The following is a 24,824-nucleotide window of genomic DNA, read 5'->3' as shown; positions in this document are numbered from 1 at the left end:
AAAAAGAGGTCCTGTGGTTAACATTCTGGAGTAACATATTTCATGGAAAGTCATGACTGTTATACCTAAATACATTTCTATTACTTACACAGTCCATTACCAGTGCACTATTTCATCAGCTTCCAGATAGCAAATTACTCCTGTAGTTACCCATTTGTGTAACAGTATTTGTCCATGCTGTCTGTCCTCTCTGCCTGTCTCTCACAATGATGTCTTGACATCTTTTTGCCCAAGCTGAAGCTAGGTCTGATTTAAAAATTGTCCCTCTTTGGTACGTCACTTTAAATTTAATCTTGAGGTAAGCAAAGATGAAACAAATACCGCCATCCAGGCTGATACCCAAATTTGACCTAATCCATCCCCAGCCTTTCTCATCCACCATCTCTTTGCATGCTGCCTACTGGAAGTGTGTATTATAAGTGTCCCATGAGCTTTAAGTTATTTTTTAGGTTGCTGCTTTACACTGAATACTCCCTCTTTCTCCTGATGTTTCTATATCCAAGAGACTGCATTGCTCCTAGCCTTTTGATGTATAAAAGACAACTCACACTAATAATGTAGGTTTTCGTTATATTGACTGATTGAATTACAGTGCTTGGGAATGTAATTTTGTTCCGTATTCTCGTCTTTCCCTTAGAAGGCCAGAAGCTTTCCTTAAACATGTACTTGTCTCCTACTGCTCTAGAATCAGTTCAGTACTTGCAAAGTTTAGCATGGGAAAGGAAAAGGAAGTCCCAGGTCTTCGGAGCTCTTCCCCTGATTCTTGGCACCAGGCCTCACACACCGAACACAAAGATGGTTAAAACAACTTCAGATTACCCAACTGATTTGGGATACCTGAGCACATGTCAGGCTGTTAGAACAAAACAGAGCCCCAACATTCTGCTAAAGCCTTCCCTATTTTCCACACGCCAAAAGATGCAAGCTGCGTGAACAACACTTGAATGTACCCAGGTCTAAGACACAGACACCACTGGACAAGAAAACCTTCTGATAGTCATAGAGGTCCCATACTGTCTCTGAACATCCTGTAGCAATTACGAGGCAACGTGTAGATTCAGGCTTTATAGGCCTGTTCCAACTGTGAGAACTAAGCTGTTTCCCAGTGTATTTTAAATAAGTATGTGGGCATGAGTGTATTCATTTGGTTTCCTACAGTGGTGAGAAATACAAATGAAGGTTTCTTGTGCTACAGGTTCCGTACATACACATAGGAATAGATTTCTCCTTACAAGAGAGGCATGTCATTCCACTGCAGAAGAGGCTACCACTGATTTAGCGCGTGCCATTTCCAGCTCTTAAGTCTGCGCTATGGTTTGACAGCAGTAGTCTTTGTGAAGATGAAGAAAGAATATAATCTGCATTGCAATTTATTCAAGCAGTTCAGTGCAATGATTAGTACATTTCTGGTGGGAAAATGACTCAATATTGAAATAGTAAGAAAACTTGTTATTCCTCTTCAAAACTATGAACAAAATCAGTTTTGGCAGTACAAGATCTACCATGCAAACACCTTGATGCACTTTATGACCTGAAGAAATTAGTTCAATCTACACATTGCATTTATTTTTCCTTTAATACAATATATTTATTTCCTTTGTTTAATAAATGAGTTTTAAAATTTATTATAACAGGCTTTTTTTTCTGATCTGTCAGCACAGTCAAGACTGTGTTATTACTTGTTAAATTCCCATTTAAAAAGTAATAACAACAATAATAACTTACCTTTGTATTCTTTATTAATTTGATTTCCAAATTGTTTTCAAATCTTAGCTTTGCACAAAATTAAGATGAATATTATGCAAATACATGTATAATACTGTATATCCTGGTTAGGAATAAGGAATTTCTAAGTTTTGAGTTAGTGCTATGTTTGCAAGTCAAAAAATTGAAACTTGATCAATCAATGAAGATCAACGAATCTTCAGGAAAATAACAATAAAAAACATAAAATGAAATTTAAACCTATCAGGTTAATCACAAGTAAAATTAATTTGACATTGTTTTGATGTAAAATAAGTAACCCCATCTTCCAGAAATATCTTTATTCTTGTATGCGCTGCTGTGCAACTACTCGAAACAGGGACACTTAAAGGGTAGCTTGGATTCTGTGAACATGGGACTAACTTCCAGAAAGGTCCTTTCCCTATACCAGATGAGGCAGGATTTTTTTCCCTAATGCTTTCATGGTATATTATAAGGCTAATTCTGCAACCTGAAAATAGGACAATGACTTCTCCACTTTCCTAAAATTATCTAGTTTTAACCATGAGAGAGGAAGAAAACTATTGAAAGCAGCTGAATCAACACCAGCATTCATATATCTAGCTGGTTTTTGGTTTCTAACCTTTTTTCCTTATTAAACTAAAGTAGTACAGCATTTTATTTCTTGAATCGGAAACCACAGTAAAACTAGTTTCTCTGAACAGCTGCAAAATCAGAGAGATTTTACAGAGATTTTATGAAAGAAAAAATAAACTGCCCAAGTTAATTTATTAAGTCTAGAATACATGCTTTCGCTGTAATAACTGCACACTCTTAAGTCAAACCTCAAATTCAACTACAGCCGTGGTTTCCAACCTCTAGGTGGAAACAACCTATTCTGCATGGATCCCGAATATTTTCCAGAATACGTACGGTGAGCTTTCTCAGAGCCCTGTAGCTCTTAACAGTTCATAGATGAAATACATTGACTACAGAAATGAAGAACTAAAATCTGATGTCAAACTGAACTCTCAGGTTAGCTATCCGACATCATCTTTTCAATACAATGGACCAATCATTGCTCATCTACGTAAAAGAAATGTGGACAAGCAGACCAAAAAGGAGTTGCAGCTAGATTCTGCAATATGTCATGACATCCATGAGCCATCTGTACTCTGATGTGAAGTTACTCGAGAGTGATATCCGCACACTTGAATCGATAGACGTTAATGCCCCTTGCCCCTTGGCAGAACTGCCGTCACAAATCTGGCAGAATTATAGCTCTCTGCAATGGCAAATAAGAGACTCAAATTCAAAATAAGATGTGTAATATAGATTTGATGCTTTTTTTTACCACATTTCTGCAGCTACTACACTAAAATCTCCATGAGGATGATGAACTTGAGAAGAAATTAATTTTTAAGGAACCTGAAGACAAAGGAATTATTCTAGAATAAGACACAACTAAATATATATTTTAATATATAAGTGTGTATGTATAGGCGTATCTTATTCCAATATGTAAGACATACATACGTGTATACAAATAACAAAAACCTAGCAGAAAAATAAAAATTTAGAGTAGGAATCAAACGCAAAAGGAGCTAAAGCCAAAGCTTGCAAACACCGGTCTTTGTGACTCACCTCCTGGGGTATGTTCCACGCCATATAGACATGGCTCTTAAATTCATCCATCCAGACTTCAGCCACTCTTAGTGCATTTCTCCGGACGTGAGCAGTTAGATCTTCTGTGTATGGTTTATGTGCTCTTTCAATGTGGGCAATCCTGGAGCAAGGTAGAACCTCAACGCTTCCTCCACACTGCCATACCTAGGACAAAAAAAAGACATTCTGCTAGCAAGACCTCCCTGCACCACTGCTATCCTTTAGTAAATACACCAAAATTGTTTTATTTCTATGCTTGTCATCGTTACAAAAGAGAATAACTACTCAAGACTTATTTGAGTATACAAAGAGGTTTTTTAACCAGTTCTGAGAGGGGAGAGTTATTACCCTGCCTTACCATGAATTATTACTACTACTTAACCTTACTAAAAAATTATATTTCCAGTAGCCTCTCATCACAATCTTCCTGGGTCAATTTAGCTATTCTCATTATTAACAAAATTATTTATAGGGCATTCAAAACAATAGCATCTGGGTTCAAGTTTTAATGCCTTGCATGCATTTCTCTACGATTGCGCACAGTCCGTCTCAACACGTACACGCACTATTCAGAATCTGGAACTAGGCAGCTTTACATTGAAGGGAAACTGAGCCGATCAACTTTTTAAGATCACTAAAGTTTCAGGTTCTAGGAAGACCAGGGATATAAATGCATCTATGCTTTGCTTTAAACATAGCTCAGAAAGGATCAGGTTTATTTCTTTTGAGGAGTGACAAAGACCAAGACCACCTAGTGAAAATGTTCTATGAACAATTTCAACACACACTACTCTTATAAATTATGTTATAATGTAGGTTACTGTACCTGCTCAAGTGTGTTTTAGTTTTGCCCACTACCGCAGCTGAGTTAATGTCCATAATGTTAATCATGAGTATTGCATTAATTTCTGATTTTCAATTAAAAAAAAAACCCAACACTTTGGCAGCCTTAACAGTCAGTGAAGTACTTGAATTTTTTTACACAGAACCTCTTTTTCCTGTATATCTTTTATTATGTAAATTTCCTAACAAGGTGAAGGCAGCCCATTGATGATGGTTGAGTGGATGCCGCTCAGGTGAAAACCTAGATGTACTCAAACTGTTTGATGCTGCTGAACAAGTACCTCAGTGTCCCAGAGGCAGGTGTACTCACTGAGAAGTGACAGAGTTTGCCTTACAATACTTCTAGCAGAGATTCCTGAAGCTTGGTATCTAAATACCAAGAGGGTGAAAAATGGGAGTCAGAGTGCTCCTTCCTCTTACAGCTCATCCAGGAGAAAGTATATTCTGGTCTCCCTCCCAGTGGCCAGGGATGTGGGCTGGCAGAACATCATGTTCTGAAGCTGATCTCAGACCGCTCAGGTCTGTCCATCCTATAGGCATATGCTCTACTAAGGAGGCATTTTGTTCAGTCATTCATTTTATATATTTAGACATCTGGCTTGAATACAGCATTTAGGCATTTGGCAGCTCCTGAGACCAGAAAATGTGGCATGAATTCAGAATGTTTACAAAGCCTTTTCTGAACGGATGCCTAATTGCATTCAGCAATGCTGGGAGAAGAGATAGAGCCTTAGTTTTCAGAGCTCTCTGGAAGAAGAGCTATCCCATGAACCTACTGTACAGTCAAGAAGGGAGCTGAAAAGACTTCAGCATGTCTCTGTGTCCAGAACTTGGAAAACCATGAGTAAATAAACATAACCATTACCAACGTCAAGGCAAAACTGAGATGATCATAAATTTTTAAAAAATAAATGGGCAATTTACCTGGCACAAAAATAAATAATCTGGAAATGGCATTTGGATCTTGTCTTTCTAAATATCATATAAAGCGGGCAATCCAGTTTAACGATCTAACAAAAATAATAGTTTGTCAAACGTTTAATTCTAAATGGTTCAGCTACAATTTTCCAATAGAGATTAAATGTGAAGTATCATCAGGCTTTGCTCACACAATCCCTGCTTTAAATCCGAGCCATTTCTCAGTACGACATTGACATCCAACTAAAAATTGTTTCAGAGTTACTCACTGTACACTGTTTAAATTAGTATCATGGAAGACAAGGAAGATGTAGAGATGGTCATAACTTAGCCTAGGATAAGACAATTCACATACCGCATGCGCTGCCTCCTCTGCCTAGCCTTTGCTCATTTTAACTAGGCATGGCCTCGATCCAAGTCCAACATATGAGCACCAAATCTTTTGTGGGATTTTTAGAGTTCGGTCTGAATGCCATCTTGACAACAAGCTGAGCCAAAAATTCACAGTCTATAACAAGCTGAATTTCCAAGTAAATTTCTAGGATCTGAAAATTTGAAGAGCGGACTCATTGATAATTTTAGTACTGATTCAGTAATCAGTAAAATCTAATTTGACTTTATAATGAAGTCATATGTGTTTTCAACAAACATCCTGAGATGACAAAGTCTTTAATGTAGTTTGTAAATAACAATTACTCACCACCTGAATAAATACCAGTTAATCAAATCTTGCGGTCACTCCTTTCTCTGACACTGTCAGTCTTTGTTATATTTCCAAAGACTGATTAGTTATTCTGCAAGAACCATGGATTCACTTAAAAACTTAATACCAAGAGGGAGCTGCCAATACAGATGCTACAGAACAGGCAGGTTGTATTAAACAGCTTCAAAACCAAATCCTATTCTTTCCAAGCAAAAATCTCCTGCAATCCATGAAAATGTTATTGGCACGCACCAAAACTGGACTAGAGATATATGCTAATAGTTTTCATATATAAAGGTGAATAAAAGTCCTTTAATTAATGACTTTTTAAAGAGGAAGAGATGAGAAACACATGCAACATGAAGATACGGGAATCATAAGTTAGGGTGTATGCAGAGCTTGCAGTTACAGCAATAAACAAGTAGCACAAGTAGCACTGCCGTAGATGCAGTCTACAAAGCCTTGCAGAGCACTCGCAAAGTGAAAGCAGATGCAATACTTTATAGGGACAGAAAGCACAACACTCATTTGCTCAGATGGTCACATCTACAACAAATGTGATGTAGTACCTTTCTCTCCCACAAGAGTTCTTTGTCCATGGAATTACAGTATGGTGAGAAAGCTCTTCTCTCCAAACATTTAGTTGCACTTAGGGAGAGGCCAGTTCCTTAGACCAGCTGTCCACTTGAACTGACTGCTCCTAGCTCCCTCATCTCCTTTACTCGTGTAAACAAACCCATGGTACTCCAACCCCTGTGTTGGAGCCATTGTGCGTGGTTGGATAGTTTTTCAAGACATCTTGAAAAGGTCTCAGTCCCACATCAGAAGTGCATAGGAGAGACTCATTAATTGCTCTGAACCAACACCTTTTGGTCAAAGACATTTTAAGGGTTTTTTTGAATTAATATTTTCATACTAAGAAATATATTTTCTTAAAGACTCAACTCAGAGGGAAGTTGCGAAGCCTTTTAGAGTGGTCTGTCCTTCATCTAATGAAATTCCTGTAGACAAGAAACTGTCTTTATAGTTAAGAAATAGTAATAGCAATTGAGGGGTCAATTTCTCACACCTCCATACATTTCCCAGTGAATTTTGCAGGTATTTTTTTGCTGTCATTCGTAATCTTTATTCAGGCTTCACCCATACTGAATAGCACCTTTCTAGTTCTTCAGCACTGTTATTTTATGTGATGGCTATAAATAAATACAAAGGCTTAAAAATCAGTGAAGCTTTTCCAAATTATCACCCATGACTTTAGTAGGAAGTCTAAAGATAAAAGAACTTCAAAGACTTTTTTTAACCACATGGAACGGTTTGAAGCAAAATGTTACATCTCTGAGCATACTGTTGCTGCAATCAGTAATACTTAACGACAAACCCATTTGTACAAATCACAAGGAAAAAAGTTGATGAATTTCCCAAACTGTGGTTAAAAGGAAATGCAGCACCTTTTCCTGTTGCCCATGAAGGTGTTTTATCTACGGTAGCAAGAGATGAAAATCGCTAGCGATAGTCTCAATTTCCTGCCAAATACCTAAACATACATATAGCCTTGTTTAAAATAACATATGCTTCCATCAATGTGATACAATAAATAGCAATTCAGATTTCATTCTGTAAATGTATCAATTGCAAAACTGTACCATTGGGTCTCAGGCTTTGCCTTAAGGCAAACACCTTAGGAAGTTTTCAAGTGTGAAGGACTGTGTACCTTTGGCAGTACTTACTACAATTGCTGGAGCCCCAGCAATGCAGAAAGTTAGCTTTTCTTTGGAGGAATCTCTTGAGGTCCTGCTGTTTCACTTTGCAACAACAGTCTTTTAGAAAATGAACACACCAACTGGAGTTTCTCTTCCAAAGAGCTCTCAGAATCGACTTCAGTGTGTTTTCACAGTGATCCCTTCCAAGACTACCTTAGAAAGGGCTCTCTATTCTTGAATTTCCTGAGGAGGTTCATATATTTGGTACAGCCCAAAGAAGGGCTTAGAGAGCTCCCTCCTCTTGAAAGGGTTCCTTCATCTCTAGGAAAAGGTAGTAAAATTCCATTTAAAAATTCAAGCTGTAGAGACAGTAGTAGTGCCAGTGCGACTTCGAACATTTACGAAGCTGAAAGACTAAGCAAAGCCTATGACCTAAACTAAGCAAAGCAAGTGGGACATAATGGGAACATTAAATGAATATGGAGAATTTTTGGGGGAAAAAAAGGCAGGTGGGGATGGGCAATCTTTATCCCTTTTAAATCTTCAGTTGTTATGATTTATGTGGAGAATTTGTCCAAGCTCTAAGGACTTCTTACTGTTAATTTACTGAAGGTACATTTACAAGTAAGTTATAACTGTGTCCCTACATCTGTGTGAATTTGTGTTCACCAAGATTACAGTAGCCCCACAGAGCAAATAAAAGACATGTTCTTTGCATTGGAAGAGCCAGGAAAGCAGAGGACACATAAAACTGCAGAGACAATACAGGTGGTGGCACAACAGATCAGCTGCAACTTCCACTGTTAAACAAGCAAAGGACCCAAGTACTGGGCAGTCCAGTGGGATGGCACAAGTGGCGCAGCTACAGAATCAATAACACACCAAATGGTTTCCTTAAGCATTTTGCAGAGGCGTAAGCCCTGATACTGCTATGCTAGCATTCCTCACTCGTTCCTACCAAAATGAGGGCAGTAGTGACAGCATTTGCACAGCCTTCAGTGTGCAGCAGAGACAGGTGACTCACACATCCTTAGAAATGTCTACATCAACCTGGTCATAACTTTTTTAAAGTAAATTCAATTCACACCTGGAAAATCTTTTTCACTAGACAAAGGGTGTCCGTTTCTATTTAGTTTTATTTTTAAATCCACATCTTTTGGTAAATCCTTTTCAATTGCATTTAAACATATTTGAATTTGCATATTTAATCAAAGCAATTACAATTCTAAAGCTGATACTTCTCTCAAAATATTTAATTTATACTTCATTATAAAATGATATAACACTTCTTCATTTAAAGTGTTTCTTTCTATCTCTTTAATCACTGAGTGTTCTTTTCATGTTGTGGAAGCTTAATCTAATAAAAAAATAAACCCTACATGATGCATTCATTACATTTACACAGATCATGCCGTTTCTGCAAGAACTGATGTGACCTTGTTTGAAACCATCATTTCATTTGGACTGCAAATGACACTTTTTAATAATTAAGTGATTTCTCAAAAAACTGAAGGCATTTCTAGCTTCTGTGAAGTCTGCAAATGACAAAATTAGAAGAATTCATTAAAGATGCCCTGAAGATTAAAAAAAAATAGTGTGAATTAATTACTACTGTGGATACAAACAAACAGTCACCAATATCTTTAAAATATATTTTGGGGAACAATTTAACGCAAAAATATTTGTGAATCTTGCTAACCTTTGTCATTGCTAATAATCAGTTACTGATAACCCATGATGAGCTTGATGCTTTACAGGCAAGTATGAATAAACTATATTTATTCAAGACAATGAGCTAAGTCTGTGATCATTTTGGGTCTGCCTTTTTATTTTGTTATCTTGACAGGTGACTGCAGAAAGGACAGGGAGAATGGTCAGATACAAAGATCACCGAAATCAACGTTCATGCTTCCAGTAGCAATCAGTGGGTTTTGCATCACACCCTGGAAGTTTCTGGATTGTCACGTACATTTGGGTGTCCGTCTCTGTAAACCTACAAACTATACTCACTGGATGAAATACGTTAGTCTTTATTTAGGTCACATGTCCACTGAAGATAGATAATCTTCACTAAATAATTGCAGTAGCGACAATAAGTACTGATGGATTTGGCTAACTTTCCCCAAATTAATTAAGAAACCATGCACAGCTTTGCTTATTCCACTGGTCTCAAACAGCTTCCTCCCACTGAAGAAGTCTGCCCAAACAATAGAATTAAACACAGAATCCTGGCCTGAATCACATAAACTCAGGATCAGAAAAATCAGAATCCAGGTGGACAGGAAAAGAAAGAAAATACACTGCTCACTGAAGCTATGATTCTGGGTTACTCCCTGCTTCTAGATGCTGAATGGTCTGGAAGAGAGAATCATGTCATTGGCATGTACCCTGCAGAGTAGGAAATTAGGGTGTAACTTAATTTCAAGAGATGACTGCCAATAGTCACAGCTCAGAACAGTATGCAGAGAGAAATCAGAGACTGACAAGAGAGATTTTTAAAATTACTTCATCTGCTTTACTGAAGCCCCGTGTGGTTTTTGAAGACTATTCTACATCTCATCATCATACAAGGCTGTCATACTTTCAGGTAAACTTACCTATTTGTGTGCAAGAATAGCTTTTTTCCATAACCAAGCTGACAATCTTAATACGAAACTGTAAGCAACCTATTAAAACATACCCCCACAATCTAAAAGACTTTTTAAAAGGAAATAAAAGGTTTTAACATAACTAGAGCTGCTCTCAGTTTTTAAAATGTAAACTCTCCCTTAAGTCATACTTTTGAAACCATCATTAATTGCCTCATAGGCCTCATTTTACATGAATTGTGCCTTTATGAAACTCTCTCATTGAAAAAGAAATGCATGTGAAGATTCTTCCCATATTGAATTGTCAGTAGTTTTCTTCCTCTTTTATCTAATTGCTTCATTATATACTTTTTAAAATGTTTTGTTCTGCAGGGATTAATTTTGCACATACCTTCATGAGCTGTGAAAGTTTTACAACGTATTGTTAAACTACGTACGTTGTGTTGCTGGTTTACAATTGCAGGAACTACTCTATGCCTTGTGTTACTAGGAGATAACATGCTTCAAGGGTCACTGAAGGCATACGGCTTCATTCATTTTTTTTCCAAATGTGTCTACCTCATTGCCAGGCACAGCAAATAATTGCCACATGAATCGCTTCATTGCCAAGTTTAAGGCGTGAAAAGGAAGTAAAAGAAATCACTTTTCATCTTAAAAGCCAAAAAAGCAGCAAACTGAATAACCAGATCGCCACTGCTTTAGTGTTCATGAAGCAACTTACTGCACTGCCTTTTATGTTTTTACCTCTCCCTCCCTCACCACAGCTGTACTTAGCTTGATCAGTCTTGTTAATCTTGCATTAATCCTAAAGACTTGATCAGTACCAGAGTACCAAGCATAGCATAGCATAAGCATAGCATAGCATATTTCCATTGGAAAGGTCCTACAACAATCATCTAGCTCAACTGCCTGACCAATTCAGGGCTGACTAGAAGTGAAAGCAGGTTAAGGACATTGTCCAAACACCTCTTAAACACTGACAGGCCTGGGCATTGACCACCTCTCTAGGAAGCCTGCTCTAGTGTTTGACCACCCTCTTGGTAAAGAAATGCTTCATAATGTCCAATCTAAACCTCTCCTGGTGCAGCTTTGAACCAGTCCCATGTGTGCTATCACTAGATACAAGGAGAAGCGATCAGCACCTCCATCTCCACCACCCCTCCTCAGGAGGCTGTAGGGAGCAATGAGGTCACCCCTCAGCCTCCTTTTCTCCAAACGAGACAAGCCCAAAGTCCTTAGCTGCTCCCCCTGGGACATTCCTTCCAGCCCTTTCCACCAGCTTTGTTGCCTTCCTCCTCTGGACACATTCGAGGACCTTCACGTCCATCTTAGATTGTGGGGCCCAGAACTGCGCACAGGACGCAAAGGTGAGGCTACACCAACGCTGAATACAGCGGGATAATCTCCTCTTTTGTGTTTGAGGCGCCCCAGGACGGTTTGCCCCCTTGGCTGCCAGGCACAGTGCTGCCTCGTACTGAGCCTGCTGTCACCCAGCGCCCCCAGGTCCCTTTCTGCAGGGCTGCTCTCCAGCCACTCCTCTCCCAATTGATACTTGTGCCTGGTGTTACTCCTTTCTTAGTTGTGGGATCCGGCATTTGGGCTTGCTAAATTTCATCCCATTAATCATTGCCCAATGTGTCAATCTATCTAGATCCCTCTGCAAGGCATCTTGCCCCTCAAGAAAGTCAACCTCAGCACCTCCCAGTTTGGTATCATCAGTAAACTCCAGCATCAAGATTGCTGATAAATATACTGAACAGAACTGGCCCTAGAATTGAACTCTGAGGAACTCCGCTGGTGACTGGTTGCCAGCCAGATGTAGCCCCATTCACTACAACCCTTTGAGCCCTGCCATTCAGCCAGCTCTTCACCCAGCGCACGGCGAACCTGTTCAGCCAACAGCTCGACAACTTGTCCAGAAGGATACTGTGAGGGACAGCATCAAAAGCCTTACTAAAATCCAGAAAAACTACATCCATCACCTTCCCTTCATCCACAAGGCGGGTGACCTTATCATAGAAGGATATCAAAATAGGTAAACAGGACTTTCCCTTTGTGAATCCATGTTGAGTGTGCCTGATGACTGCATTATTCTTTAAATGCCTTTCAATAGTACTCAGTATAATCTTCTCCATAATTTTTCCAGGAACTGAGGTTAGACTAACAGGTCTGTAGCTCCCTGGGTCTTCCCTCATGCCCTTCTTGTAGACTGGAATAACACTGGCTAGCTTCCAGTCAGCATGGACCTCCCCAGACTCCCCAGACCTTTGGTAGATGATTGAGAGGGGTTCTGCCATTACACCCGCTAGCTCCTTCAGTACTCTGGGATGAATCCCATCAGGCCCATTGGACTTGTGAACATTCAGCTGATACAGCTGGTCCCTTACAACTTCAGTGTCCACAAATGGAAAGTCAATGTTCCCATACTTGTGGTCCTCCAACTCAGGGAATCGGTCAGCCCAAGGTCTATCAGTATTATTAAAGGCTTAGGCAAAACCAGCATTGAATGCCTCAAATTTTTTTTCATCCCTATTGGTCAAATGACCATCCTCAATAAGTACCAGTCACAGAATCATAGCATCACAGAATAGTTTGGGTTGGAAGGGACCTTTAAAGGTCATCTAGTCCAACCCCCCTGCAGTAAGCAGGGACATCTTCAACTAGATCAGGTTGCTCAGAGCCCCGTCCAACATGACCTGAATTGCTTCCAGGGATGGAGCATCTACCACCTCTCTGGGCAACCTGTGCCAGTGTTTCACCACCCTCACTGTGAAAAATTTCTTCCTTATATCTAGCCTAAGTCTGGCCTCTTTTTCTTTAAAACCTTCGCCCCTTGTCCTATCACTACAGGCTAAAAAGTCTGTCCCCATCTTTCTTACAAGCCCCTTTAAATACTGAAAGGCTGCAACAAGGTCTCCCCAGAGATTACCTTTTTAATCTTTGTTAGATTATGAAATCAGGCTTGCAGTACTAAAAACTCTCCATGAAATTAAATTCTTGAGAGATCTCCCCTCAGTATCACATTAAAACAAATAAACGTATGGAATCTTCATAGATAGGCCATGAAGAATTGTAATACCAAAAGCTGTAACGGCATTGCACCATGCTGTGACTTAAAGTGCAGAAAGATATTAAACATGAGGCCTTCTTATAATAATGCACTAATTAATTTGCATCTCACCTGAGTCCACTGATTTGTAAGTGCATGTTGACTTAATCTGTTTTACTTCTTTCCATACCACTATGAACAACAATTTCCTCTCATAAAACATCAAGATGTCTACATTATTGCCTAGCTGGTAATGTGCAATCACACAGGTATAACCAGTGACAAAACATCTGTGGGAAATCTCCAAGTGCCTCTTCCTCCTTCCTTGTAGGGTATAGTGATGCCACGTGTTAGCTGCTGCTGTATCAATCATTTGCTTTCCAGTGAGAGCAGCTAATAAAATATTCTCTTCCCAGAAACAGTAAAAACACAAAAATGATTCACTGGTAATGTTTTCTGTATGTATAATCACACATGCTGTAGCTGCAGGTTACCTGCTGAGGCATTCACGGGCAAAACGGGGAAAAAACCCAATTATTCCACTGTAGGTTTGAACAAAACCAGAACATGCCACAGAAAAACAGTTTCTGTTGATGTCGTGACTGACACCTGTTGTGAGGCATTTTTACTTTATTCCTATTACAATTCCCTATTTTATTCTCAATCACAGAATCATGGAATAGTTTGGGTTGGAAGAGACTTCATTCAGAGACAGCGGGTATGGGGCAGCCATTCAACAACTATGCTGGCAGAGCCAAAGCACTGGTGTGCTGCAAGAGTGGGAACAAGAGGATGGCAAGGAGAAGAAGGGGAAGACGTAAACCAGTGTAGCTGTTTAAGCCTATGTGTTGTAAAACTACACCTTAAACTGTATACTGTGCAAAGGCTTTCCTTAATAAAAACATATATCAATTTACACGTAATATATTAATGAGTTCATATAATTCATAGCCTGTATTAGAAACACTGACAATTGCTGGAAACTTCTAGGGAAAGTTAAAGAGGAAAAAATCCAAAATGTTTTCAGATAAATATGGAGCTTTGGGGGCAAATGTAAATATCTGCTCTTGCTCATGATTATCAAAAAGAAGACTCTTGCAAGGGCATATTATAAGAAAGGGATCTCAGGTGAGAAACAATTGGGATACACAAACACTTTGGATTGGAAATAACTGGACATGTAATCCAGCAATAGGCTTCTATGTACCACATGAGAGAGACTAGGTTAACTAGTCAGAAACGAAGAATCATGATTCCAGAAGTTGAGGGAGGGCGAGGTTAAAAAAGAAGAAAAAAGATAGTTAGAGTCAAAAGCACCTTCAAAAAAGCCCCCAAAGAACACTGTGACTATTTTCTGGTCAAATAACTAATTTCTGCATCTCTGTTCATAAACTGCATTCCTCCAGTTCTCCACCATCAGAAAAAGCACCAGCTTCATGTAAGTGCTATAGACAAACTGCCAGACTAACAAGAAATGAAGCAGATATATTTATTACAACGTTATTTTATTGCAAAACCAACTGATTTCACTGTGGTAATATACTATATAAAAGTAGCGTGCCGTACTTAGTCTGAACCATAAATGCAATTTTCTTCCTGGGTCAGCTGATATAAAGCCTTGATATATCATTTTGTGGGAGCAAGATCCATTCCTTTTCCCTTAAAGAGCTATTACCTTATAATAAACTTTCCTCTTACCCATTTAACAGGGCCATTATATCCCTGTGCACATGAATTAATCTGCAAGCAGAAAGTCTTTGTGACATACATAATTACTCTAAGTCACAGCCGGGGCTTACATTCCCTTGACTCTGACGATGACTTAGTCTGTGACCTCAGGCCAATCACTGAGTATTTATTCAGGCATCCCTAAAAGTGGTACAAACAACTTTGTTGTAACAGATATTTGGAAGCTTTATGTAACATGTAGGCTGCTTTAAAAGACAAAAAGATTGCTAAAGGCTTGCTCTGAATAGAAAATCTTTTGCTGACTTCAGTAGGAATTGGAACAGGCCCTTAAGAAGCCTACTGAAAACTAGACTTGAACCATCTAATGCAGGGTATAATTGATTGCATCACATTGATTGCAATGGATTTGTAGGGGCTTCCATAACAAGTACTGCCTGTGCAAGCACAACCCAGAAGCAGAGCCCAAATAACGGTGAGAAACGCCAGCCTTACACTCACATTTTGTTTCTGCTCTAAGGCAGTTAACAACACAGTTCCTATTTCGTCTCTTGGATAAGCAATGTGGTTCTAGTTTGGCCACCAAATGCATTCTGAACCCTTAAAAGCACACTTAAGTCCATTCAACTGGGAATGATTGAACATAAACCAAAAAGAAACATTAGTCATCCTAACATGAATTTAAGTGGGGCACAGTAAATGAATCTTTCAAAAATCCCACAAAAAGTGACCGAGCTGCTCAAAAAGGATGCTGTCAAGTCTTGCATCAACCAGCCTGCCTTTATTTTCTTGTGGGGCAAATAAATAGCTTTGTGAGAAAATATTTGCTTGAGGAGAAAATACAGTGTTGCTGCTAAGATTCAAAATGTGTTCTTATTTTTAACTCATTTGTCAGCTTCTAGCTCAAGGCTACATAACTCTATTAATATTTATTTAATAATATATGTTTAATATTTTACAAATGTTATTACAAAGCCACAGACAGGGGTAAAATTCTTAGAAGTTAAAATAATACACCAAATTAGAGATGAATAGAGCTGAGTAGAGAAACTAATTCATCAGAGTCAAGAGGATAATCCTCCAATCAAAGACCTGTTTTATGTGGCTTGTTACGGTTTTACCAGCAATGGCTGCTTCAGATAGAGTTTCCAATAGTTGGGGGTTTTCTTGCACTCCTGTAACACAAATAACTAGATATTTGTGCAGATGATGAGGTAACACCACCACCTCCTGGGAGAGGATACTGGGATAAGTCTTCATTTTGTCAGGGTCTAATTCCTGTCCCTGCACAGTGAAAACCCCATCAAGTTCAGCTGAAAACAGACCATTTCAAGATTTTAGAAGACACAGTAGTGGTTTCTTGTTTATAATGAGAGGAAGTCCTAAATAGGTAGACTTTGCTTCTCAGAAGCATCTCAGCCAGGAGTTTAAATCTTATCTCACATCACTGAAGATGCAGCTGCTAAGAAAGCAAACAAAGAATAAGGCTTTGACTCTGTGCATAGGCACAGAGATAGCAATTTACCCACTCCTGTCACCACATGATGCTGCAGCTGGTCTGCATATGAGTTTTGCTCACAGTAGTTTTACATCCTCTGGAACAAAATTAGTAATATAAGGACACGGGACCATGTTCTACTTAGTGTGTTTAAGATAAAAAGGTAGCTCAAATCCTAACTCTTGCTGCCATTTCTGTAGTTGAAAATAACCGCTCCTGTTCCTGTAGTTGTTTGCTCTTACATGCCTATGCATAAAATTTCCCAATGAAAGAACTGACTTCCTAAATACGGCAAAGAATGGGAACACGCTGCATGAATTTGCTTAGAAACTCAAGCCATGAAAAAAATTAATGCCATTTCACTAGATATCAACTCCATCATATCAGAGTATGGGATACACAGCATCCTCCTTCTTGGCCTCCCTGGATACCAGGCCAGTTTGGGCACACGGTGTCTACTTAACCACCCCTACACAACAATGTGTATCACACAGCAGAATACTAGACGAAGCTAGATACTTCTTAAAAAAGGAAAATGGCAATCAAAGATGAAGCACAGTGAGCAATCTGTAGTCATGGATTGGAGTGCATAATTTTGAAATGGTAACATTATTTATTGCGCTGATACTGTAATTATAACGTAGTTTTTGCAGAGCAATTACAGTCTTTATTAAGTGATTCATCATAGGCCTCGCAGTTGAAAGTAAGACAAGTCACCTAGAGATGACTATTTGGTGCTGCAGAAGCGCAAATGTAGTTCAGCAGACCATCTGGCCTGAAATCTGTTTTCCACATACCTCTACGTAAAGGAACTGAAAGGCAGCCCATGGGAGCTGCACCTCTAGGGACAAGTGCTCAGGACGCAGCTGAATGACATGGCTGCTGACCATAATCTGAGAGCACATCTGAAGCAGCCACCTGCATTTTGCCAAGACATGGTGTATGGCCCCAAGTGTGCACCAGAGGCAGGTAGCTGAGGGAAGGAGCTTACTTTTCAAACTTAACTTTTGTAGAAATAATACTGTGCTTCCCAGAAGCTCTAATATTGCACTGTACATTTATATTCATCCTGGTATTATCTGGGATATGCTGAGAATTGTGAGGAGAACTGGTAATAAACAAAAAAAATTACAGCTCAGTAATTTGTTTTGATACAGCCAAGAACACAGATCCAAGTCAGGACAAAGTTAGATGAGGCAGTATACATTATGCTACCTTGCACGCTACAATCTGTTACACATGAAAGTATTTTATGTAGGTCAGGCACTGCTTCCCTGGAGACAGAGAAAAAGCCCTAAGGAAATCGAAATCAGAGCAGAGTTGGGCCTTATTCCAGTGATCCAGTGTACTCCGAAGTTTCAATTATGCAGAGATTTGTTTCTCTCTGGTCTTGTCTATCAAAGTACTCTTCCCAATCAACTTCCGCAAGGCTAAGTACAGCCGACTGGGCAGCATGCATCTCATGATGCAAAGCTAGATAAAACTCCTTGCACTCACAAGGAGTCAATAGCCTTGTCAGTTGGAAAAAAAGGAAAGAAAAATCGAAGTGACTAATTTTCAACTCATCGCAACACTGAGCTGCAAAATCAGGTTTTGGGAACAGAAGACAGCTCTCTAGCCCTCACAGTGAGGAGAATAGTGTTATTAAAAGAAGCAATCTTGCATTTCACTCTCTCGTTCCCTAAAACTGTGCTCTAGTGTAACTAAGAGGGACCTGTGCTGCAATCTTGCTGCAATAACACTTTCTCTCTGACAGCTGAGAGAAAAAGATACTCGGGAATCCAGAAGTAAAAATCAGTATTTTTTGTTATATCTCACAGTCTCAGCAGAGAATTCTATATTTTAAAAATAAATTCCTTTTTCTGCTACTGTGTAACAGTATGCTTTTTATTCTGGCAACTAAAAAGCACAAAATACAAGCTTCCACTAACATTTCGTAGCAGAGTTCAGAATTTAATTTTGTAAGACACATCATACCATTTTTCATTACCAGCTCTCTATCTAAGGATTTCTCTTGTATCAAAAATGTGAAAGATTCTCAAACAGAACAGCACTGTACTTTCAGAATGGTCTTTAGCTGTAAAGAAATATAGAAAGAAGTAAACAAATCACACACAATGCCACATGTTTTATATTGGATATTAGGAAAAATTTCTTCACCAGTAGAGTTGTCAAGAATTGGAACAGGCTTCCCAGGGAAGTGGTGGAGGTATTAAAAGATGTGTAGACGAGGCGCTTAGGGACATGGTTTAGTGGTGGACTTGGCAGTGTTAGGTTAACGGTTGGACTCGATGGTCTTAAAGGCCCTTTCCAACCTAAATGATTCTATGACAGTAAACAGATGAAGAGCATATGATGGAAGAAGAAAATATGTGCACTTATGAACTTCATGAATATCTTAATTCCCCTCCAGAGGGAGGGCATCGTAAATGCCTATACATTCCAGTTTGCTCCACAGTGATTTTCCCAATTTAAAAAAAACCCAAGTAATCTAGAAAGGCATTTCCCACTACAACTGTGAGAAACTATCCTCCTTACCAAGTCTGGGATCACAGGTAAGCAGGGAGTTTTAGGTATCATCTCTGCAGAATTCAAGCATTGTTACTTCAACGAAAGAATAATACCAAATTCTGTATTTCTATCCTTGTCCCAGATAACTTCTTTATAAAGACATAGGAGCTTTTGTTCTCCACGCTGCTCCCCCAGTACAACAATTTATACTACTACAGAGCTGTGGACCCCCTTTGCATGCCATCATCCATATATTTTTTTACTGTTTTTTTTTTCTCCTGCAATAAGAAGCAGCATTTCAAATGTAAATCACCAGTGTTAGTTATGTTCCTTACCCTGATTCCAAGCTCCACATTCTCTCCTCCATATACTTCCATGCCTTCATCCAGTAAGCCAATCTCTTGGAAATATTCTCTATCTACTATGAAGCATCCAATCAATGCAGGACTTCTGGAAGAATAAACCAGCAGCAAGCAAAATTAGCAAATAGAATATGAACAATTTTATTATTCAGAAATGAATTATAATTGCTGGGTCAAATGGTGCATCAAGACAGATTCTCAGAAGGGTGTTAATCTCAAAACAGATTTATTCAGCTTTGTCTTTTAATGTTCTTGATTCTATGGTGAAATAAGCACCACTGAAGGAAAGCAGACTCAAAATTATTGGACATACATATTCACTAGAACAGGTAGGATTTCAGTGTTAACAATACGAGACACCAGGAGCCCCAACTTTGTTTCTGAGGCACCAGCCATTCTAGCCTCTGTCCCTGCTACGCCCTCAGGTTTCTTGTTTGTGATGATTAACAAGAACACCCAAGGAGGCACAGTTTTGTGTGTTTAGCCAGAAGCTAGGTTCATTTGCAGCTAAGAAAACTTGTGTCTGTAAGCCTATGTAAAATAAATTATTTGTTAAATAGAAACATCCAGATAATGCTTTACAATACAGAATCAAGAGATGTCTGCCCTTAACAGCATACTGTAACACTGGTCCATTGTCCTGAGCCAAATTTAAACAAGTCACATATCTTTACCGAGTCAGTAAGCTGTATTTATGTCATGACCTGAATTAACCAACTTCTACTATGCAGGGCCAGAGAGTACGATTTTGCCATTATGAGATGCAGTGGAGGAGAATACAGAGTAATTTAGCCTTTTCATTTTTCTCCTACCTTATAATCCACAATGGCAAGAAATAAAAATGTCTTTTCTGATTTTTATCCTGGTATCAGAAACTCTTGTAACAACAGGATATTAATTAGCAGTACAGGGGAAATCATCCTGCATTTACTGGGAACATTCAAGCTGCAGTAAGTGTAGACATCTGCTTTCAAACAGATTATAAGATGTCCTAATCACAAATTGTACAATTCTACAGAAATCTACACATTTATGCCTTTAACTTGAAGTGCTAGTACACATTTAATAACAATGAAAGACTGTTTCTGATGTATTTATTAATGAAGAAAACATCACCTTAAAAATTATGCTTCTTTTATGACAAAGTACTCTTGCTTTTAGTGGTGTTTTTACAGTGTTTTTCAGAGTACCTTCTTCCCTTTGTTATAATTCTAGAAGCATATTGGAAGCATGATAGAAGCCACCCATCAATACATGTGGCTTTTTCTTTACTTTGTTTTAATTATCCATCACACATGCAGTGTACTGCACTAAATAAAAGACACCAGGAAAAGGGCTAGGTAACAAACCTAAACACCCAATATTCATAAAGGACCTTCGCTCCACAATTCTCTCATAGAACAGAGTTTTGGGATAAAATGGAAAAGTAGATTTGCTCTTTATTCTGAGTTTAAATACGTCTAATTTTAAAAGTCACCATAATTAATATAGAAGGTTTGCTTCTACAGGATTTAGCAGAATACTTCAAAGCATTTTCATAATGTTAACAGAGTTTATTAACACTGATAACCATTTTTAACGATGTGGAAATTACCACCCCCTTTTTTGTATGTCTGTGGCAACCCTGTGAATTTTTACCTCCTACCTTCCAATTCTGAGTCCTGTTCTAACGACCAGCATGTGGGTCAGTGCAGTTCAGAGTGTTTAAGCTGACAACTCCTGAAAAAAGCTGTCTACCTGAAAAGACAGAACTACTGAATGAAAGATACCCCTTACACTGACTGCATGGAAACTGATTGGTAGTGATGACCCCCTCATGCTGCCAGTGCTATTTAAGGTTCTGTTTTGCAGCTGGTGAAAACAGTCTTCGCACCTTCTGCAGAGAGCTAGAGTATAGGTAACAGTGACCTCCTTGGTATGAATGCATAGTCAGGACAAAGGCCTGGAATTTCAGCAGAGCTGCTGGGGGGATTCAGAGGCACCTACTCCCCTCCCCGAGGTAAGGGTACGGTTCTGTACCAGCCTAACAACACTCTAGCCATGATGAGAAAGCACAGAGCTAGCTTGTACCAAAGCAAGGATCTAATACAGTCTTTGCTCACACACTATAAGTGTGTGCAGCAAAGACAAGCGACCAGCTTGTCTACTTGTCTACTTGTCTACTTGTCCTACTCCTAGGACATAACACAGCTGTAAAGCTATGTGACAGTATTGTAAAGAATACAACTGGCAGGTCAGTTCTGTTTATATAATGCATTTGGAAAGACAATTCTGTTTCTGGCCCATTACCACTAAATTAGCAGACAAGACACTTGGAGAAAGCAGTGCTGCTGAGCATTCAAGTTTACCATTTCACTTCAGCTATGTGTTTTGCCCCACGCTAATAACAAGGAAACCAATTTTAAAAGATCTACTGAAAACAACAGTTTCCTTGATGACTGTGTAGGGGTCCAGGATGAAAGCTGAAGATGACAGCTCAAGGACATTGAACTAATTTAATATCTAATCTAACATTACAGTCAGTAAAACCTGTTACATAGCTGAGACCACTCACCATCTGTCATACTTAAATGAGCATTGCCAGTAACACACTAATCTAGGTCACAGTTGCACGTTACCTTATTGGAGCAGTTGTGTTCTCCAGTTTCCACCATGATTTAGGAGGGTTCAGATATCGGCACCACAGCTCCCAGTCAAACCCCTGTGCTGAGAGGGGATACTCCTCTATTTCAAAATTATCATACTTAATGTTATCAAATGATGGAGAAATTACTCTTTTTCTGTTTTCTTTTATCCTAGTGAGCACTGGTTCAGCCCTAAAAAAAGAAAAAAAAAAGTTACGACTACATCAGTAGAAGCATAGTACTGATGGAAATAACAGCTTATGCTGTATATTTCAGAAAGGGCAAAGTCTATACCTGTTACCCATTCAGAGCTCCTTTTGCTCTGAGATGGAGTTTTGACAGAGCCGGATCTGCCTCAAAATAACACACTGCAATATCTTATCTAGGATGCTGTATTATTAACCTTGATGCTAGCTGGTGAATGGAAGAAATGAGTATCTGCATATCTTAGATTTACATCCTTGCTACCAAATAACGGTAACTTCAGGCTCTCAGTATTATCAAGGACATCAAGAACAGAGCTAATAATAGATCTATCCTAGGGACAGAAGCTCCTGCCTTTTTACAACCTTTTTTACTGAAGAAGCAACAGAGATATTAAACCCAGACTGAACAAGTTAAAATAGATGGTTTTAGTTATGTGCTACTTTTTCTCAGAGCAGCAACCTCAGTGCCAAAATGACACTTATTTGTTTACACTGTAGAACATAAAAGAAACATATTTTTAATTAAAAGAAGATAAACTTGCCCCTATGGGCAAAGGGCTACATTATCAGAGGGGGGTTTTAACATGCAGTTTTCCAATACAGTTTAAATACATTATAATTAGACCAGCAGATAACTCACACTATAAAAATGGATCTAGATTATGTTACGCAGCACAAACACATTTCTCATGCTTGTGCCCATGATTGTGTCTGAATCGTCATTAAAAAGATCAGAATGCTAATTCACCCTCTATATCCAAAAGAAACGTCATTCAGCAATTTAGAAACAGCACTTGGAAAAGGTCCCCTAGTCAGAGAAATTCAAGGAGACACATACCATCCCACATTGAATTCCACATGGGCATCAAAGAGAGCAACTACTGGTGCTGTGGCTACTCTCCATCCACTAACGCGAGATCGAATCAGCCCCTCTTGTTTGCTGTGCCGAACAACCTTGATGAAACCAGGCTTACGGGCGTTCACTTCATCAACATACTTCTTTAGTTTCTCCTTGAGTTCTTCTGTGGAAAGGAAAGAATTAGATGTAAACAAGAAGTATCAGCTTGTCAAGATGTAAAAACCTGTTCTTTCAGAAAAACTGGAGTCTTTACACATGGAAATACTCCCTTTTGATTTAACTACTAAGAATTCTCAAATAGTCAAGTCTAAAAGGAGGCAAACAAAAAGTAGGACCATAAATTATATAGAAATAAAAAATTCCACATGTAGCTATTTAGCCTACATGACTGACATCAGAATCCTGCCACTGTTTAATATTAGCATGCCACAAAATAAAGCACTCAATCATAAAGTATCATAGCTACATAAGTGCATATCATGTTACTGTAGCAACAAACAAGGTAACTACCTTATATTTCCAGAAAAAAAAGCCCATGTATTGTCCATTTTCTTTCTTTCACAATATTTCAAGGAAAAAAGTAACAATAAAATCACAGAATCATTAAGGTTAAGATCTTAAGATCATCAAGTCCAACCGTCAACCCAACACCACCATGCCCACTAAACCATGTCCTGAAGTGCCACATCTACACATTTTTTTGAACATTTCCACTGAAGTGTATCCAATTCCAGGATATGGAGGAAAGCACAAGATCATCAAGTACAAAGACTCCTAAAATTTACCCCTCTTTGTAAAGACTCTGAGATAGCCACCAGGCATGATGGTCTTGCAGCTGGTTCCACTGGCATTGCAGGACTGTGCATGCCACATACCTTTGCATAAATGAACTCTGCATGGAGGCGAGAGAATACCAAAGAAAAATGCTGATACTTACAGTTTTTCATAAAGAACAAGAATTAAAAGAAATAATCTGATGACCATGTCCATCATAGTACTTAAACTGCAGCTATATTTTAGAAATTGACTCAATATACTCCTAGAATTTTCCACACTATATTGCCAATATTTATTCAAATTGTTTATCTATGACTGCATCTTCTTGAATAAAGAGTATGAGGCATTAACACACATAGCACAGAGCACTATTCTACTTTGTATTATATTTGCTGCATATGAATCAATATACCTTTTTTTCCTTTATAAAGTCAAAAAATCATATTCAGGTTTTCTATCATGCTTGTGCAAAGCCACATATTTTTATTGTTCATCCCCTAACACAGAGATCTGTAGAAAGCACAAAATTATCACACCAACCACTAGCTAACAGCACTTTAAATACAAAAGAAGACACTTATGTTACTGAAATTGTGCCCATCTAAAAATAGTGCAAAGCAGTTCTCTGTTCCCAAAATGTAGCATTGCAGAAGGTGAATATCAAAACATGAAGATCAAAGCTTTGTTCTCAGTGTAAGTGGCTGTTCACAGCTTGGCTATACCAAGAAGCTTTATTTGCCACAACAATACAGCACCACCATTGAGTATAAAATATATAAAAGGAAAGCAGGCTCTAATCAAGGAACTGAAAATCAGTACCTTTGATAGAGTCACTGTTCTCTCAATCACCTTCGTTTTTACCAAGTGGGCTATTCTTACTCCTGTCACATACTTTTCCTAATGTGAACTGACTTTATAAGTTTGAGTAAACACTAAATCTATTTCATAGCTAGGTGTAATATGGAAATAGGTGGAAATGGAACACAACCCAAATCTTGGCTTGCCACCAGCATGACTTCAGCTGTACATTATAGCTGTGACATTTACTAGGCCGTATGCACTTTTAAATTTCTGGTTACACTGCAGCTTTTTGCAAACGAAGTAGCCTGAAAGAGTCTCAGGGGAACCTTG

The 24,824-nt window shown here is 38.7% G+C and overlaps 1 protein-coding gene across 1 annotated transcript in view; it reads right to left on the bottom strand.

The window, feature by feature from the left end:
- The window catches only part of GALNT18 (polypeptide N-acetylgalactosaminyltransferase 18), a gene marked incomplete at its 5' end in the record, with an annotated part of 80,815 nt that extends 56,211 nt beyond the window's left edge, over positions 1 to 24,604 (bottom strand). The window contains 5 exons of the mRNA XM_010286735.1: positions 3,349 to 3,534; positions 19,201 to 19,315; positions 21,846 to 22,043; positions 22,896 to 23,076; positions 24,543 to 24,604. Coding sequence (XP_010285037.1) covers positions 3,349 to 3,534; positions 19,201 to 19,315; positions 21,846 to 22,043; positions 22,896 to 23,076; positions 24,543 to 24,604 — 742 coding nt within the window. The remainder of the gene's footprint in view (positions 1 to 3,348; positions 3,535 to 19,200; positions 19,316 to 21,845; positions 22,044 to 22,895; positions 23,077 to 24,542) is intronic.
- Between the last annotated feature and the right edge of the window lie 220 nt (positions 24,605 to 24,824).

The sequence above is a fragment of the Phaethon lepturus genome, unplaced genomic scaffold (genome assembly GCF_000687285.1).
Source record: "Phaethon lepturus isolate BGI_N335 unplaced genomic scaffold, ASM68728v1 scaffold5615, whole genome shotgun sequence".
In the NCBI taxonomy this organism is placed as follows: domain Eukaryota; kingdom Metazoa; phylum Chordata; class Aves; order Phaethontiformes; family Phaethontidae; genus Phaethon; species Phaethon lepturus.
This window is presented reverse-complemented; position numbering and strand designations above follow the sequence as displayed.